This window comes from Oncorhynchus gorbuscha, unplaced genomic scaffold (assembly GCF_021184085.1).
Source record: "Oncorhynchus gorbuscha isolate QuinsamMale2020 ecotype Even-year unplaced genomic scaffold, OgorEven_v1.0 Un_scaffold_645, whole genome shotgun sequence".
In the NCBI taxonomy this organism is placed as follows: Eukaryota; Metazoa; Chordata; class Actinopteri; order Salmoniformes; family Salmonidae; genus Oncorhynchus; species Oncorhynchus gorbuscha.
The window spans coordinates 3,630-23,401 of record NW_025745751.1 but is presented as its reverse complement, the minus strand read 5'-3'; the positions used below and the strand labels follow the sequence as shown (position 1 = coordinate 23,401).

At 44.8% G+C, this 19,772-nt stretch overlaps 1 protein-coding gene and 1 long non-coding RNA gene across 2 annotated transcripts; both read right to left on the bottom strand.

The window, feature by feature from the left end:
- Positions 1–294: 294 nt before the first annotated feature.
- Positions 295–2,452, bottom strand: LOC124019642. Its single transcript, XR_006835816.1, has 4 exons — positions 2,347–2,452; positions 2,058–2,215; positions 1,899–1,978; positions 295–1,060 (listed from the first exon to the last, which is right to left on the bottom strand). It is a non-coding gene; the product is annotated as an uncharacterized LOC124019642 (long non-coding RNA).
- A 3,702-nt stretch (positions 2,453–6,154) lies between these two features.
- Positions 6,155–13,015, bottom strand: LOC124019622 (phospholipid phosphatase-related protein type 5-like; the record flags this gene model as incomplete). Its single annotated transcript, XM_046335008.1, has 5 exons — positions 6,155–6,682; positions 7,429–7,556; positions 9,553–9,729; positions 9,878–10,128; positions 12,889–13,015. Coding segments are annotated over 5 exons (792 nt in total), but the record flags the coding sequence as incomplete, so codon positions are not given.
- Between the last annotated feature and the right edge of the window lie 6,757 nt (positions 13,016–19,772).

The window sequence follows — 19,772 nt, the reverse complement described above, 5'->3', positions numbered from 1 at the left end:
GCATTGACTAATAATATAAATGATTTACATGTAATGCGTATCTCTCACCAGCAGGTGGCAACCCTACTACTATTATGTTCTTCTCAAACCTTGAGAGATTGTTGCTGAGGCAGAAGTGCATATTATGTCCAATAGAGAAAATAAAACGAGAACATTGATTAAAAAGTATAAGACATTCCTGTTGGCTATGATCCACACCCTGGGCCACATTTGAGCAACAATCAGCATTGCGATTGGTGAAAGGATAAAAATCAATGACAGTAAAACAGAATGTGTCCTGCCCTCATAAAAGGCAAGAGCGAACACTCAACATCCTTTTTATTGCAATATCCATTTATTGTTCACATCAGACAAATCTTTACAAAACAGAAGGTACGTTGTAACAAGATGAAATTAAGTGTTAAAACTCAGAACACTTTTTTTTGTTACTGCATTATTTATTGTCTTATTATTTTAAAATATAACTAAATCCAACTGCAGATGTATTGTATGTGCACCAAGGAACACACATTCTGACCCAAACATAGTCAAGCCATCTGTGTAGTATTTTGTAGCTGCTGTCAGTTTTGGCCTAGCAGTTAAGAGCGCTGGGCCAGTAACTGAAAGGTCACTGGTTCGAATCCCAGAGACGACAAGGTGCCCTTGAGCAAGGCACTTAACCACAATTGCTTCTGTAAGTCGCTCTGGATGAAAGCGTCTGCTAAATGACTTAAATGTAAAAGCAACAGACCACTCAAGATTGTGATAGTAGTATACAGTGCACTTTGTCCTAATTCACTGACTTTGGTGTATAGGGAAAGGAGGATACCTAGTCAGCTGTACTGCTGAATGCATTCACAGGGGGATACCTAGTCAGCTGTACAACTGAATGCATTCACAGGGGGATACCTAGTCAGCTGTACTGCTGAATGCATTCACAGAGGTTATTCACAGGGGGACACCTAGTCAGCTTACTGCTGAATGCATTCACAGGGGGATACCTTGTCAGCTGTACTGCTGAATGCATTCACAGGGGGATACCTAGTCAGCTGTACTGCTGAATGCATTCACAGGGGGATACCTAGTTAGCTGTACTGCTGAATGCATTCACAGGGGATACCTAGGCTGTACTGCAATGCATTCACAGGGGATACCTAGTCAGCTGTACTGCTGAATGCATTCACAGGGGATGCATTCAGTCAGCTGGGGAATGCATTCACCTAGTCAGCTGTACTGCTGAATGCATTCACAGGGGATACCTAGTCAGCTGTACTGCTGAATGCATTCACAGGGGGATACCTAGTCAGCTGTACTGCTGAATGCATTCACAGGGGGAGATACCTAGTCAGCTGTACTGCTGAATGCATTCACAGGGGACACCTTCAGCTGTACTGCTGAATGCATTCACACCTAGTCAGCTGTACTGCTGAATGCATTCACATACCTTCAGCTGTACTGCTGAATGCATTCACAGGGGGATACCTAGTCAGCTGTACTGCTGAATGCATTCACAGGGGGATACCTAGTCAGCTGTACTGCTGAATGCATTCACAGGGGGAACCTAGTCAGCTGTACTGCTGAATGCATTCACAGGGGATACCTAGTCAGCTGTACTGCTGAATGCATTCAACACTGCTCAGGGGGATACTTCAGCTGTACTGCTGAATGCATTCACAGGGGATACCTAGTCAGCTGTACTGCTGAATGCATTCATATTCACAGGACACCTAGTCAGCTGTACTGCTGAATGCATTCACAGGGGACACCTAGTCAGCTGTACTGCTGAATGCATTCACAGGGGGACACCTTCAGCTGTACTGCTGAATGCATTCACAGGGGATGTCAGCTGTACTGCTGAATGCATTCACAGGGGGACACCTAGTCAGCTGTATTTGTCTGAATGCATTCACAGGGGATACCTAGTCAGCTGTACTGCTGAATGCATTCACAGGGGGACACCTAGTCAGCTGTACTGCTGAATGCATTCACAGGGGGACACCTAGTCAGCTGTACTCACTGTACTGCTGAATGCATTCAGCACCTGTCACTGTACTGCTGAATGCATTCACAGGGGACACCTAGTCAGCTGTACTGCTGAATGCATTCACAGGGGGACACCTAGTCAGCTGTACTGCTGAATGCATTCACAGGGGGACACCTGTCAGCTGTACTGCTGAATGCATTCACAGGGGACACCTAGTCAGCTGTACTGCTGAATGCATTCACAGGGGGACACCTAGTCAGCTGTACTGCTGAATGCATTCACAGGGGACACCTAGTCAGCTGTACTGCTGAATGCATTCACAGAATGCATTCTGAGGGGGACACCTAGTCAGCTGTACTGCTGAATGCATTCACAGGGGACACCTAGTCAGCTGTACTGCTGAATGCATTCACAGGGGGACACCTAGTCAGCTGTACTGCTGAATGCATTCACAGGGGGACACCTAGTCAGCTGTACTGCTGAATGCATTCACAGGGGATACCTAGTCAGCTGTACTGCTGAATGCATTCACAGGGGAACCTAGTCAGCTGTACTGCTGAATGCATTCACAGGGGATACCTAGTCAGCTGTACTGCTGAATGCATTCACAGGGGGATACCTAGTCAGCTGTACTGCTGAATGCATTCACAGGGGATACCTAGTCAGCTGTACTGCTGAATGCATTCACAGATTGAATGCATTCACAGGGGATACCTAGTCAGCTGTACTGCTGAATGCATTCACAGGGGGATACCTAGTCAGCTGTACTGCTGAATGCATTCACAGGGGATACCTAGTCAGCTGTACTGCTGAATGCATTCACAGGGGGACACCTAGTCAGCTGTACTGCTGAATGCATTCACAGGGGGACACCTAGTCAGCTGTACTGCTGAATGCATTCACAGGGGGATACCTAGTCAGCTGTACTGCTGAATGCATTCACAGGGGGACACCTAGTCAGCTGTACTGCTGAATGCATTCACAGGGGGACACCTACTGCTGAATGCATTCTAGTCAGCTGTACTGCTGAATGCATTCACAGGGGGACACCTAGTCAGCTGTACTGCTGAATGCATTCACAGGGGGACACCTAGTCAGCTGTACTGCTGAATGCATTCACAGGGGGATACCTAGTCAGCTGTACTGCTGAATGCATTCACAGGGGGACACCTAGTCAGCTGTACTGCTGAATGCATTCACAGGGGGACACCTAGTCAGCTGTACTGCTGAATGCATTCACAGGGGACACCTAGTCAGCTGTACTGTGAATGCATTCACAGGGGGACACCTAGTCAGCTGTACTGCTGAATGCATTCACAGGGGGACACCTAGTCAGCTGTACTGCTGAATGCATTCACAGGGGGATACCTAGTCAGCTGTACTGCTGAATGCATTCACAGGGGGATACCTAGTCAGCTGTACTGCTGAATGCATTCACAGGGGGATACCTAGTCAGCTGTACTGCTGAATGCATTCACAGGGGATACCTAGTCAGCTGTACTGCTGAATGCATTCACAGGGAGATACCTAGTCAGCTGTACTGCTGAATGCATTCACAGGGGGATACCTAGTCAGCTGTACTGCTGAATGCATTCACAGGGGTCAGATACCTAATGTCAGCTGTACTGCTGAATGCATTCACAGGGGATACCTAGTCAGCTGTACTGCTGAATACATTCACATGGGGATACCTAGTCAGCTGTACTGCTGAATGCATTCACAGGGAGATACCTAGTCAGCTGTACTGCTGAATGCATTCACAGGGAGATACCTAGTCAGCTGTACTGCTGAATGCATTCACAGGGGGATACCTAGTCAGCTGTACTGCTGAATGCATTCACAGGGGGATACCTAGTCAGCTGTACTGCTGAATGCATTCACAGGGGGACACCTAGTCAGCTGTACAACTGAATGCATTCAACCCAACCCCTCTGAATCAGAGAGGCACGGGGGGGCTGCCTTAATCGATGTCATCGTTGCCCGGGGAAGAGTGGGTTAACTGCCTTGCTCAGGGGCAGAACCACCGATTTTTACTTTGTCAGCTCGGGGATTCAATCCAGCAACATTTTGGTTACTGGCCCAATATGGGCTGGCAGGTGAACTATTACAAGAGAAACTAAACCATGAGGGGATTCTATTGTTAGCATAAAACTACGAGTCATCTTTGGTTGACTTCAACCTTGGTCTGGGAGGGCACCTGGTTTGATGCAGAATGGCTGCCAGTTTGGGACGAGGAGAGGTCCAATCCAGGCCTGATTTAGAGTGGACCAGGACCTTTACATACACTCTTGTCTTCAGTAATAAAGTTGATACAATTAATGTCCCCATTTCTCCATAACAACTTAATGTAAGGAGAGCAGTGGGGTGTCTGTGTAAAAATCACATTCTCATTACAAAAAATAACTATTTACAAAACCATACAAAACAGGTTTAAGTGTAAGAAAGTGGAAAAGAGGGGAGTTATAGCCTAGAGATTAGGAGAGGTAAGTGAGTGTGTGTATTTGTTTCGTTGGGTGAGTATGTGTATGTACATCCAAAAGTGTGTGTGTATTTTGGTAAGTTTGTCAATATTAAATGTATGTTTTCTTATGAGCGTTTTCGTGTGTGTGTGTTGTCCAGCAGAGGGAAACATTACACAGCACAGTGGCGGTATAGTCAGGATACAACACAAAGAAGAGAACCAACCAGTGGTAGAAAACCATATGCCAGTGGGAGGGAGTGGGGAGTGGAGGGTGAGATATGAGCATACTTGAGTAAATGTAAAGATACCTTAACTGAAAATAACTCAAGTAAAAATGAAAGTCACACAGTAAAATACTACTTGAGTAAGTCTAAAAGTATTTGGTTTTAAATATACTTAAGTATCAAAAGTAAATGTAATTGCTAAAATATACTTAGTTAAACGTAAAAGTATAAATCATTTCAAATTCCTTATATTAAGCAAATCTTTTTAATTTATGGATAGCCAAGGGCACACTACAACACTCACATAATTTACAAACAAAGCATTTGTGTTTCGTGACTCCTCCAGATCAGAGGCAGTAGGGATGACCAGGGATGTTCTCTTGATTAGTGCATGAATTTGACCATTTTCCTGTCCTACTAAGCATGAAAAAATATGTGGGTGTCAGGGGAAATGTATGGAGTAAAAAGTACATCATTTTCTTCAGGAATGTAGTCAAGTAAAAGTAGGCAAAATATAAATAGTAAAGTACAGTACAGATACCCAAAAAAACTACTTACAGTAAGTAGTACTTTAAAGTATTTTTACTTAAGTACTTTACACCACTGGATATGAGTGAGGGCTGTGCAAATCAAAAGTAAACTGTTTGTGGCAACCACACCATATATACACATCAAATAAATACATCTACGATCAATCTCCTCATAAATAAATCACATTATCACATGAATAGGCAAAGTCCAATAATATCTCTCTACAGCCCAGAGACAGGGAATCTTGGTTTTCCAGTGTGGCGTTCCGTTCCATGCCGATGTGATCCGTTCCATTCCAGGCAAAAGGGGTGTGTAAGTAAACAAGTATTTTAGTGACATCACAATGACAAAGCTTTGGTAACCAAGGTTCCCTGTCCAGATACATTGAGTGTAAAATCAAATGTTTTGTACTGTACAAAGCTCATGTCCTGTCACTTGTGATGTATTTCAAAATGTGTCTCATCCGGTCTTACCAAATCTGTATCTATTTCACGCTGACTTGCGGCAGCTGCAACCAATCGAAAGCGGAGAAAAATAAACCGTCTGCAGTTTCATCCTGTTTGTTCTTGTATCGACTTCTCCTCAGTGATATGAACAGAATCCGTTGATCTGGGTAATGTCGTGCAGAGCTGAAGAGAGGTCTGATCTGTGTGTGTTGTCTCTATGCTGTATTTGGAAGGTGCAGTAATTAAGTACCACAGTTGCTACAGAAGGTGATTGGTCCGTTTGAGTTGGTTGACTCTTGCAGATATTTGATGATTGGCTCATTCTAGGATACTGACAATGAGCCCTAAAGCCAGCGGAGAGCGTTCATTGAGCGGTTGTTTTGGGTTCATCTTACAATCGCACAGAGACACAAATGACTGAAGTGTTTCAGGATGACTGGCTGCATTGCCTGTGAGGAAGGACATCTCCGACAGACAGTTGGAGACACAAAAGAACACCGTTCTCAAATGGATTCGGACAGTTTCTCCTTACAAGCACGTAGAAGATGAAACCTCACCCTGTGATGTCAGTGAAGTGTGTACTTCACACAATGGAGCACATAAAAAAAAACAAGTCTGCAAAACAAAACAAGAAACCTCTGAAAACAACTAAACGAAAGAGGCATAACTGTACCTGACACTGTACTGAATGTTCAGCTGGACAGCTGTTAAGTCTTTGTGAGTCTCACTTTATGAGCTCACCTTTCGGGTTCCCCCGGGGGTTTGGGCTTGGACAAGGTTAGGGGGAGGTGCGTAGAGGTCCGAGTATGCTGTGTGTGTTGTGCTTGTGTGCGTGTGTTTTGAAAGCCTAGACCTGCGTGGAGTAGGATCTGTAGAGGGTGGAGTAGCGGCCTGCCGGGTGGGCGGCGCAGTGGTGTTCGTGTGAGTGTTCACGTTCGTGTGGCTGGTCTAGACTTCGCTGGAAATGGAGCGAGACGGAATGAGGACATCTGGGGTGGCGGGGAACCGATACGGCTGATGGTCATGTGATCTCTGTGAAAGGAGACCCCCTCGGAGTCTGCAGGGGAGAGAGGGAGTGAAAAAGAGAGGGAGAGGGAGGGACAGAAGAGAAGAGAGGGAGGAAGAAGGAGAGAGAGAGAGGGAGGGACAGAAGAGAAGAGATGGAGGAAGAAGGAGAGAGAGAGAGGGAGGGAATGAAAGAGACAGAGAGAAAGATCCAAAGTTGGTCAACATGGGCGGTGAACGTAGAGAGTATAGGGGGGGCAGGAGGAGGAGAGGGCAGGATGCTGGTGATAGAGATCAGGTGAGGGATAAGGGAAAAGAGCAAGGTGGGAGACAGGGGAGAGGAGGTCAGGTGAGGGTTAGTGTAGGTGACAGACAAGAGGAGACACAAGCAATCTCAAAGCTGCTCCCTTGAGTCACACTTCCAAACAGGTTGTCCTTCTCTAGTGCCTTCGGCTCTCCCTTATCTAAAGAGCTCACAGTGCTCCTCTCATTCACTTCAAAGTTCTAAGAGGCCTTCAAAAGCTTAAACCACTGAGGGATGGTGAATGAATGCTGAGAAAGAGACTACTGCAAAAACGGCTCCCTCTAAAGACAAGGTTTGGTGTTCTTGTGCTTTGGTCAGGGTTGAGGGTTAAGGGGTAAGGGGTGGTGCCGGGGCATGCACTGTGAGGGGACATCTACTTTTGGGATTGGGGGAACGACAGAAGGAGAGAGAAGGGGTGCATGTCTGCCCCCCCCCCCTGTGTGTGCAGCCCTGCCGCTCACCCACCCCCACCCCTTACCTGAGTTCCACTTAACTTTTCGAGTGGACTCTCCACACAGGGCAGAGCCACCATGGGCATGCCTAGCACCGACTCAGGGCGCTGGGGTCGCGGGGGAAGGGGAGGGGGCCTCGTCTGCTGGAAGTTGTTGATCACACACGTCACCTGGAGAGAGAGGAGTGAGAAAGAGAACGGAAGAGAGAGAGAGAGAGAGAGAGGGGGGGAAACTGAGTTAATAAGAAAATAAAAGGTCATGCCAAAATTATGGAAGTATGCTTGTGGTAATTGTCAATTTGAAAGACCCATTTGAAAGACCCATTTGAAAGACCCATTTGAAAGACCCATTTGAAAGACCCATTTGAAAGACCCATTTACGACCAAGCTTGAACTTCCTGACTGATGTCTTGAGATGTTTCTTCAATATATCCACATAATTTTCCAGCCTCATGATTCTATCTATTTTGTGAAGTGCACCAGTCCCTACTGCAGCAAAGCACCCCCACAACATGATGCTGTCACCCCCATGCTTCACAGTTGGGATGGTGTTTTTCGGCTTGCAAGCCGCCCCCTTTTTCCTTCTAACATAATGATGGTCATTATGGCCAAACAGTTATGTTTTTGTTTCATCAGACCAGAGGACATTTCTCCAAAAAGTATGATCTTGGTCCCCATGTGCAGTTGCAAACCGTAGTCTTGCTTTTTTATGGCGGTTTTGGAGCAGTGGCTTCTTCCTTGCTGAGCGGCCTTTCAGGTTATGTCGATATAGGACTCGTTTTACTGTGGATATAGATACTTTTGTACCTGTTTCCTCCAGCATCTTCACAAGGTCCTTTGCTGTTGTTCTGGGATTGATTTGCACTTTTCACACCAAAGTACGTTCATCTCTTGGAGACAGAATGAGTCTCCTTCCTAAGCGGTATGATGGCTGCGTGGTCCCATGGTGTTTATACTTGCATACTATTGTAAATACGTGGTACTTTCAGCTGTTTGGAAATTGCTCCCAAGGATGAACCAGACTTGTGGAGGTCTACAATGTTTTTTTTCTGAGGTCTTGGCTGATTTCTTTTGATTTTTCCATGATGTCAAGCAGGAGAGGCACTGAGTTTGAAGGTAGGCGTTGAAATACATCCACAGGTACACCTCTAATTGACCCAAATGATGTCTATTAGCCTAATTTAGTATCATTTACGAATGGTAAATAATGTATTGTGTCATTTTGGAGTCACTTTTATTGTAAATAAGAGTATAATATCTTCAAAACACGTCTACATTAATGTGGATGCTAACATGATTAAAGATAAAATGAATCATAAATAACCTCTTACCACTACAATAATAGGGAAGGTTAGCATTTTTTTTTGGGGGGTATGAAATTCCGGCCTCTAAATTTCTCACTCCTCAATATTATACTTTTGGGGCTCACTGTAAGCGAAATGAGAGTGACATTTCTCATCCCATGGCGAGAAGTACCAGGATTAACAGCCCCTGTGCTTATGAACTTAAATATCAATGAAAAATGTCAGCAATATACATCACTGTTACATTCTATCACCCACATCTCCCTGAATAATGACTCCCCTCCCCTCCCTCCCTCTCACCATTCCCTCAGCAGCTCCCTCCATCCTCCCCTCCCCTCCCTCCCTCTCACCATTCCCTCAGCAGCTCCCTCCCTCCCTCCCTCCCCTCCCTCCCTCCCTCCCCCCTCCCTCTCACCATTCCCTCAGCAGCTCCCTCCATCCTCCCCTCCCCTCCCTCCCTCTCACCATTCCCTCAGCAGCTCCCTCCCTCCCTCCCTCCCTCCCTCCCCTCCCTCCCTCCCTCCCTCCCTCCCTCCCTCCCTCCCTCCCTCCCTCCCTCTCACCATTCCCTCAGCAGCTCCCTCCATCCTCCCCTCCCCTCCCTCCCTCTCACCATTCCCTCATCAGCTCCCTCTATCCTCCCCTTCCCTCCCCTCCCTCCCTCTCACCATTCCCTCAGCAGCTCCCTCCATCCTCCCCTCCCCTCCCTCCCTCTCACCATTCCCTCAGCAGCTCCCTCCATCCTCCCCTCCCTCCCTCTCACCATTCCCTCAGCAGCTCCCTCCATCCTCCCCTCCCCTCCCTCCCTCTCACCATTCCCTCAGCAGCTCCCTCCATCCTCCCCTCCCCTCCCTCCCTCTCACCAGAAACACAGCGATGGCTCCTCCAGTGAAGAAGCCGGCCAGGACGTCAGCCCAGTGGTTGCGGTACTCTGCCACCTTGACCACTCCCACCAGCATGGCCAGGCATAGCAGGGTCAGGCTGACCGTAGGCTTGGTCAGCCGAGTGCCTTTGGTCCGGAATACCAGCGTCACATACATCTGAGACAGACAGGTAGGGGGAGGAGACCAGGAGGACTGTCAGGAATTGTAATACTGTAGGCTGGGTATCAACTCTATACTATAGGGTGGTACACCAAAACATGTGTATCAAACTGTCCAAACTCCTACTCCCCAGACCAGAACCTACCACAGTGTAGACTGCAGAGTAGACACTGAGGGCTGCGTCCTTGGAAGGGAAGGATTTGCGTGCGGATGCCACTACCAGGGGGTTTCCAGTGCAGGCACGGGGCTGGGTGATGTACTGCATGTTGGATGTGCACCCCAGGGCCGTGTAGTTAGGCCGGCAGGCAGACAGGAAGTGAGGCGTCTGGTTTCCTGTCACCACCTGACCCGCGTTGGCAAAGATGGTGGTGGTGAACAGGCCGAAGGAGAACACCCCTGGGGGAGAGAGAGAAAGAGAGAAAGAGCGAGAGAAAGCAATGACAGCCAACTAAAATAGGACGAGTTTAGTTATTCCCAGCCCCCCTCGGATCCCCTGTTATCAGCTGAGGTGTGAAATTGCAAAAGCCTTCATGATCACCTGAAGTGATGAACGTGCAAATCTGTCTGAAATTCTTCACACCAGTTTTAGCCATCATCACAAACTGCTGAGGCATGTCTCTTCCGGTTTCATTGTTGTGTTACTTGCATTCTCATGTCTCTTCCTGTTTCATTGTTGTGTTACTTGCATTCTCGTGTCTCTTCCCGTTTCATTGTTGTGTTACTTGCATTCTCGTGTCTCTTCCTGTTTCATTGTTGTGATACTTGCATTCTCGTGTCTCTTCCCGTTTCATTGTTGTGTTACTTGCATTCTCGTGTCTCTTCCCGTTTCATTGTTGTGTTACTTGCATTCTCGTGTCTCTTCCCGTTTCATTGTTGTGTTACTTGCATTCTCGTGTCTCTTCCCGTTTCATTGTTGTGTTACTTGCATTCTCGTGTCTCTTCCCGTTTCATTGTTGTGTTACTTGCATTCTCGTGTCTCTTCCCGTTTCATTGTTGTGTTACTTGCATTCTCGTGTCTCTTCCCGTTTCATTGTTGTGTTACTTGCATTCTCGTGTCTCTTCCCGTTTCATTGTTGTGTTACTTGCATTCTCGTGTCTCTTCCTGTTTCATTGTTGTGTTACTTGCATTCTCGTGTCTCTTCCCTCTTCCTGTTTCATTGTTGTGTTACTTGCACTTGCATTCCTGTTTCATTGTTGTGTTACTTGCATTCTCATGTCTCTTCCTGTTTCATTGTTGTGTTACTTGCATTCTCATGTCTCTTCCTGTTTCATTGTTGTGTTACTTGCATTCTCATGTCTCTTCCTGTTTCATTGTTGTGTTACTTGCATTCTCATGTCTCTTCCTGTTTCATTGTTGTGTTACTTGCATTCTCATGTCTCTTCCTCTTTCATTGTTTCATTGTTGTTTCATTGTTGTGTTACTTGCATTCTCATGTCTCTTCCTGTTTCATTGTTGTGTTACTTGCATTCTCATGTCTCTTCCCGTTTCATTGTTGTGTTACTTGCATTCTCATGTTTCTTCAAATGTAGCAAGTTCAATCAGGGAGGCTTATCTGAATGCTTGTTTAACTTCATCAAGCCGCAAAACATAATTCACTCTATTATACCGCAAAACAAGCCGCAAAGCATAATTCACTCTATTATACTGGCATAGTGGGAATGAATACAAACTTTCATCATCATAGCGTCTAGTTCTTATCCTCTATCGTATTAGTCATGTGCAGAATGTCATTCACCTATCTATAAGCACGGCACAATAATGCACATTCTGCAGGCTTACTGTTAAACCTATCACTTTCCTCTCTTTCAACCAATGGGTGTCAATCTTGGGATGTATTTCTATGTCAACTTACCCATGTTCTCTCACTTGCTGTTTTTCAGCAGATGTTTTGGACAACCATCCACCTTCCCACAACCAGCAGCTATAATAACCTTAAGGCCTGTCATTATATTATTATCTATATGATATATATTATGATTAATCAATATTATTATTATTATTATTATTATTATTATTATTTATATCTATATTATTATTTTCTATATTATTAAGATCTATATTATTATTTTCTATATTATTATTTATATAATTATTATCATCATCATCTATAGTATGATTAATATTTATCGTCAATATTATATATATATATTTATATTTTATATTTTATATATAAATTTAATATTTATATATATATATATAGATATTATATATATATTTATATATATATATTTATATTTTATATTTTATATATACATTTAATATTTATATTTATATATTTTATTATATCTATATTATTATTTTCTAAATTATTATTTATATTGTTAGTTATTATTATAATAATATATATTGTTTATATTATTATTTTCTATATTATTAACTATATTATTATTATTTATATCTATATTATTATTATTTATTATATTATTATTATAATAAATATTACACATATTATTATTATCTATATTATTATTATTTATATCTATTCATATTATCTATATTATTATTATGATCATCTACATTATCTATATCTATATATTATTATTATGATCATTATTATCTATATTATTATAATCTATATTATTATTGATATTGTAATAATTAATATTATTATCTATATTATTATTATTTATATCGATAATATTATGAGTATTATTTATATTTATTAATATTATCTATATGATTATTATTATCATCATCTACATGATTATTTATATCTATATATATATATATTATGATTATCATTATCTATACTATTATCATCATCTATATTATTATTAATATTATAATTATTAATATTATTACCTGTACTATTATTATTATCGTCTATATTATTATTACCTGTACTATTATTATTATCATCTATATTATTATTATCTGTACTATTATTATTATTATTATTATTATTATTATTACTGCATTGTTGGGAAAGAGCTCTCACTGTACTGTTTTACACCAGTTATATCCTGTGCACAGTGACAAATACAATCAACATCTACATTTTCCTTTAAAAATACATCAAATGTAGGTATCCTTTTTGTAGATATTTCCAATTCCAGGTATGTATATATCATCTTGTTGGACACACTAATTATTCAAGACTAGTTCAGGCAGGGCTGGGTGGTGTTGGTCTAAACTCTAGAGGCTGTAGTGGTTACCTAGGAAGCGGACGATGCGTCGCAGCAGGGGGTTGAAGTAGCAGCAGTCTGCTGTCACTATGGTCTTCTCTTGCGTCCCCTCAGCCTTCAGAAAGAACGCCAGCAGCTCCCCTACCAGGATCTGTAGAGAGAGAGACAGAGAGAGACAGCGAGAGAGAAACATGGAGAGAGAAAGAGAGAGAGAGAGACAGTGAGAGAGAAACAGAGAGAGAGAGAGACAGTGAGAGATCCAGTTAGCTTTATTGAGGGCCCTGAACTGAGCGAGAGAGCACGTCTTGAAAACGACAAGGTATTTGATTTCATTTAGGCTATGCACAAGTTCTCAGAAAGCCACTTGCCCACACAGACCTCAACTCTCTCACACAACACGTGGCTTAATGTCAGCACGTGGCTAGTGATCCCCATGTTCACACCCACACAGTTCCATTTGAAACCCTCATCATCAACATCACATTCGCAGGAGTCCAGCCATTGTTTTTTTGTTACAAAAAAGACCCACCATTGGAGTGAGGAACGTGCCAGGCTCGTGACAGCCGCAGAAACCAGATAACAGTAGACACATTTTTACACCCACTGAGTGCATGTTGCTTTTATTGAGGGCCCTGAACTGTGAAACTCACTCTTTTATGCATGGTACTCAGACAACATCAACTATTTCCCATTTCCGAAGCGACTTGCCTCAACAAAACATTTGCTTGTCCTTCTGGAGAAAACCATGTGTTTATTACTCCAACAGCAAGGACCTAGCTAATAGCCACCCAACACTAAAGCATAACGGAATCCAACTTATGTTTTCATGAAATATAAATGTCAAATGCACTCGGGATCCACAATACAGCGGAATGGCAGAGAATAACATGTTACCTTCCCTTATTTATAGAAATGAGAGAGAAAGAAATGACTCAGGTCTAAGAAAAATTAAGACTGGAGAGTTTGAATGAGCTAACAGCCTCTGAAGCAGAGGCTCTGTGTTCCTATGTGCGTGCCCCAATAGCACTCCCCCTCCATTAGGGAAACATAGATCATAGCGACTAATGGTTCCATAGCAACATTAAACTAACTCTAATATGAACCATGACATTAAATTGGAAGGAGATGATCAACACAAACTAGAGGTTGCCGAGTGACTGACCGCTGACTGACAAACACATGTCCACACAGTAAATCTGTGAACATGTGTTAGGGAAGTGAGTTATTGGGCTTCATCCCATCCTACTCCTGCATGGATCAGTACTCTGAAACACTGATTCTCAGTCTGCTAAAAGCTGTTCAGCAGTAGGGTGGTGATCCTGTTCGGGAAGCATATCACATAGTCAATACTGTACAACCATCCCTCTTTCACCACTGTTAATAGCTACATCCTCCCGAATTGGAGCAGATGAACACTTTGGAGATACAATCAGTACAGAGAGGGAGATAGAAGAGCGTGTCGAGATGGAGAGGGAGATAGAAGAGCGTGTCGAGATGGAGAGGGAGCGAGTGAAGGGAGAGGGTCACAGAAAGAGAGGGAGATAGAAGAGCGTGTCGAGATGGAGAGGGAGCGAGTGAAGGGAGAGGGACACAGAAGGAGAGGGACGAGGGAAAGAGAGAGAACAAACTGCAGCAATGAATTATTCACGGATGTGCCTGGACCCTGTCTGCATGGTGAATCATGTTGCACATTATTTCAACCGACGTCTTTTAAATGATCCCCCTCCATCATGCTGCGTGTCTCTATTCTTACTGCTCTCTTAAGGAGTCAAGGTAACATTGCTGGAGTGGTTGTGTTGTAGACAGGACATTGGCTGCTGTACTTAACTTCCTTGACATTTAAACACAATCACGTAACATTTCTGTTTCCACACAGCACCAGTTGACTGATGTGAAGCAGAAGGGTACTCTACAGTAAGTGTTTGTTCCCAGTGTTATTAGACTCACTCCACCACACCTCTGAGGAGGAAAGGAGAGAGAGAGAGAGTGGAAAACACACAGGATAGTTGGTTTCAATTACATTTCAATCCCAGTCAATTCAGGAAGTCAACCAAATTCTAATTCCAATTCCAAACTTTCCTCATTGAAAAACATTGAGTTGGAATTGAAATGTGAATTTCAGTATACTTCCTGAATTGACTGGAATTAAACTAAATTTTTTACACCAACCTTGGCAGACAGGCAGTAGCCCCTCAACAGACTAAGAATAGTATCTGACCAATCACGTGTCTGGGCTGTGACATCAGGCTAATATCCGTTGTGTGGAGACACAGAGTGGACAAGAAGAAGAGAAAAGAAAACATGTCCTGTCCTGCACTTCACCCTCGTCTGCCTCGTCTACCCTCTGCCCTCTCTGCCGCCTCTACCCTCGTCTGCCGCCTCTGCCCTCGTCTGCCGCCTCTGCCCTCGTCTGCCGCCTCTGCCCTCGTCTGCCGCCTCTGCCCTCGTCTGCCGCCTCTGCCCTCGTCTGCCGCCTCTGCCCTCGTCTGCCGCCTCTGCCCTCGTCTGCCGCCTCTGCCCTCGTCTGCCGCCTCTGCCCTCGTCTGCCGCCTCTGCCCTCGTCTGCCGCCTCTGCCCTCGTCTGCCGCCTCTGCCCTCGTCTGCCGCCTCTGCCCTCGTCTGCCGCCTCTGCCGCCCCCTCGTCTGCCGCCTCTACCCTCGTCTGCCGCCTCTACCCTCGTCTGCCGCCTCTACCCTCGTCTGCCGCGTCTACCCTCGTCTGCCGCGTCTACCCTCGTCTGCCGCGTCTACCCTCGTCTGCCGCGTCTACCCTCGTCTGCCGCGTCTACCCTCGTCTGCCGCGTCTACCCTCGTCTGGGAACTGGGAATCAGTTCTAATCACGTGGGAAAGAGGGGGAAGGAGATATGAAGACAGGGAGAAGAGACAGATAGAAGATAAGGAGCAGACGAGGCAGGGAGATAACAGCCCTAGGTAATCATCTGAGGCTAATTCCAAGAGGCCTGTTAGATCCCAGATAAACACAGACAATAAAACCGAGAGTGACAAGAACAGCAGCAGCCTCCTGATAACAACACAGCACTGGAGCAGAACCATTGTTCCTCAGACACACACACACACACACACACACACACACACACACACACACACACACACACACACACACACACACACACACACACACACACACACACACACACACACACACACACACACACACACACACACACACAGGGCTACGGATGCTCAGCGAACCGACACACACCGCTCTGGTCCAACAGCTGACTCTGTCAAGATGAGTGTGTAGGGAAATGGAAGGTTGATGATTCCAATCCCATAAGCAGATGCATTTTGGGACATGGTATATCACCTCTACTGTAATTATTTGTTTGTATCGGTCATCACCTACAGTGGAATCTGACCTGAATCACCTCAACATACACTGGGCTTTAGATAGGTCTACCATGTAGGCTACATGTCACAGCGGATTGAGTTGATTATCCTCTGGTGCTGAGAGAATAAGCTACAGCCTACAACACTATGAATGGTACATAAAGGAAGTGTTAAGGGCCTTGGCGACTTGGAGTTAGATCCCATCTAGTACATACAGTAGTGGCTGGGATTGTATAGTGTATACAGTATCATGTGAATATGAAGAGGATCCAGGCTGTACCACATCTCTACGGAGGGTTGGAACAGCTGGCCAGGCTGGGGATTGCTAAAACCATTTGTTCAACATGAACTGTTACAAGAGGGAACAAGCACTATCGCGGTTGAATGAAATCTGTAAACGCGTGTGCACGCACAAACGCACGCACGCACACGCCAATTAACTAATGTGTGATCGCACTTCATGGACATTGATATAGCTCTCTGATTTGAAGGGAAAATAACTGTTTTCAACACACTTAATTCAGTGTAAACAGCTAAACATTTACTGTTTCTATGGTTGACATTTATGGTTAATCATTCTGGTTGTTTTCGGTTTACTATGTTCTAATGCTGTGATTTCTATAGTCTTTACCAACCATAACCCTTTAGTCTTGTGTTATATCACTCCTCTCTTACCCACTCCTTCCTCCCTCATGTCATTTTTTATGTCAGTCAACCTCTATAGATGTTCCCTCCCAGTCCCCAACAGGGAAAGTAGGTTAGGATTTCTCCCCCCTTTCTCTCGTTGTCCTTCCCCTCCATTCTTCAACTCTTTCATTTCATGCTCTCTTTTCCCAAAATCTCCTCTGTTAAATCCCTCAAAATTCCCTGTCGCCAGCCAAACAGCTAAGCCACAGCTGCAGATGAGGAACAGAGTCTGTCTTTAGTGCGAAAAGCACAGAGATGCAGGAAGAGAGGCAAAAGAGAGGAGCAGAAGCTGAAGAGAGTGAGAATGAGTGAGTAAAACAGAATTGGATGATGCTGGTAACTGGTCTCTGGGGTGCTGAGTGAAGCATGTCCCTCTGCCAGGACCACTGAGGTGTCTCTGCTTTCTGCCTGAGCGTAAAAGGGATCAGTCATCCTGTAACGGTTTTGACTTGAGGTTATTATTTATAGGGGTGCCAGGTAGGTTGTGCCTACCAGAGAAAACATTAGTTTCTCCTTTTAGTTTGGGTGGGAATGAGTCCCATCTGGTCCGTCAAGTCTACACCAATACAAAGGACGTATGTAAAAGTCAGGATGGAAATAAACTTTTCATAAACCCTTAAAACATTGAAAAGAACTTCAAAAACAATTATATTCTGTTGCGTGGGTTGTATTAGCAACAACAATGATTACACACATATATAATAATATCACAATGAGTTCTGGTTCCTCCAGAAATGTCCTGTACCTCGGGCCTAAAAAGAGTCCTGCCCGGTAAAGGAGTTCAGTGAACTCAAGTGACTTTTGTCACGCGATGTTTGTCCGTTCGTTCCGTGTAGCGTAAACCCAGTATTAAACATACAATCAATATAACAATTACTTTACCACAGAACCTTAAAGCGGATCAACTCTTAATTAAGTCCTCAACTACCACTAACTACACAAATCACAGTATACATCACATCCAAACAAATGAAATACCGTATACAAAAAGGTGGTAGTCAGTCGGTCAGTCAGACAATCCAATCCGCCAATAGATCTCCAGCGGAGAAAGGCCACGAAGAACGGAGAGGTGTAGTCCAGGGACGCAAAGAGTGGATCCGATCCTGGGTAAACTCTCTTAGGCTACAAAACACACGTTTAACGGCAACAAAACAAACGGAATAGAGAAGCTTCGGAACTGAGGGTTGAACACATCCTCATGCACGTCTCCATCACAACCCCCACTTTCGTGCAGCTGATACTGGCTATTTAATTGGGAATTAAAGGGAAAGCGCCCTATTGGAAGGAGCTGCACTGAGACGGTTCAGAAAAATTCAGGGCCGTCACACACCCCCCCTGGAAAAAGCCGACCATTGCCCTGGAAGGCACATCTTGGTCGGGAAACCGAGAAAGGTCTCCTCATCGCTTTCCTCTACAAAAATATTCATTACTTTTTGGAGCTCACGCTCCTCAGCTGAGGGGCCACAGGCCTTAAGGTGCGAGACTTCTGGGTCTGGGAATCCGAGAAAAGTCTCCTCACTTTCCTCTTCAAAGATATCCAGGACCTTGCGGCGCTCAATCGCCTCCATTTCCTCAGCCGAGGGTAACAGGCCTTAAGGCGTGAGACATGAACAACGCACATATCTTCACCTGTGTCCTCTTTCACCACTCGGTAGTTCAAAGGGCCCATCTGCTCCACAATCCTATATGGTCCTTGCCATTTAGGAGCGAGCTTGGCCGAGAAGAATTGTTCAGCTTTCGAGTAAGGATGAGAGCGAAGCCACACCCGATCACGAAGCTGGAACTGCATGTCTCGTCTGTTCTTATCATAATTTCTCTTCTGCTTGAGTCGAGCCTGGATCATGTTCTTTGAGACAAGAGCTCTCAAGTCATGGAGATGGCCTACCTGGTCATAGCAAGCAGCGTCTGGAGTAAGCTGCTGGGGCTGTAGCACCATATCCAAGGGTCCTCGGAGAGGACGACTTAGGTTCAGCTCTGCAGGTGTGACTCCAGTGGACTCTTGCACAGCAGAATTCAGGGCAAATCGAAACTCATGAAGGTGCTTGTCCCAGTGTTTGTGCTGGGTCCCTACATAGGAAGCAATCATTGTCTTCAAGGTTCGATTTACTCTCTCAGTGAGATTGGTCTGTGGGTGATAGGCCGTGGTCAACTTCTGCCTCAGGTTCCATCTTTGGCAGGTCTCCTCAAAGAGATCAGAGACAAATTGGGAACCTCGATCAGACAGGATGTAATCAGGCACTCCCCAGCGAGTCAGGATCTCTTTCGTAAGGATGTTAGAGACGGTCCTTGCTGTGGCCTGACGCAGGAAAAGAGTTCCACCCACTTTGAATAGTAATCAACAAAAACAAGTATGTACACATTCTGATTGGAGCTTCTAGGAAATGGACCCATCAAATCCACTCCTAACATTTCCCAAGGTCGGGTAACCACCGTTTGCTGCAACTTGCCAGCAGGCTTTCTACCTTCTGGTTTGTACATTTGACAAACCTGACAATTTCGGATGTGTGACTTCACATCCATGCTCAGATGTGGCCAGTAGAGTAACGCTTGCAACCGCTTGTAGGTTTTGAACCTGCCCAAATGACCAGCTAATGGGTCTTCATGGAAATGTTGAAGCAGTTGAAGGCGTAGAGTTTCAGGTATGTACATTTGGTAGAGTGTTCTGTGAGGTAGTTGTACAACTCGGTAGACTTTGTCTTCCATGATGGTCAGCTTTGTGGTAGGATTGACCATCTTTTCTCCATCTTCCAGGATAGTCTGGTACAAAGCCTGTACTTCTGGATCATCCTGTTGGGCTTTCCATATGGCCTCATCAGAGATGGGAAAGTCCGTTTTGGGCGAGTCTCGACTGCTTGACAGGACAGTAGCACATGTA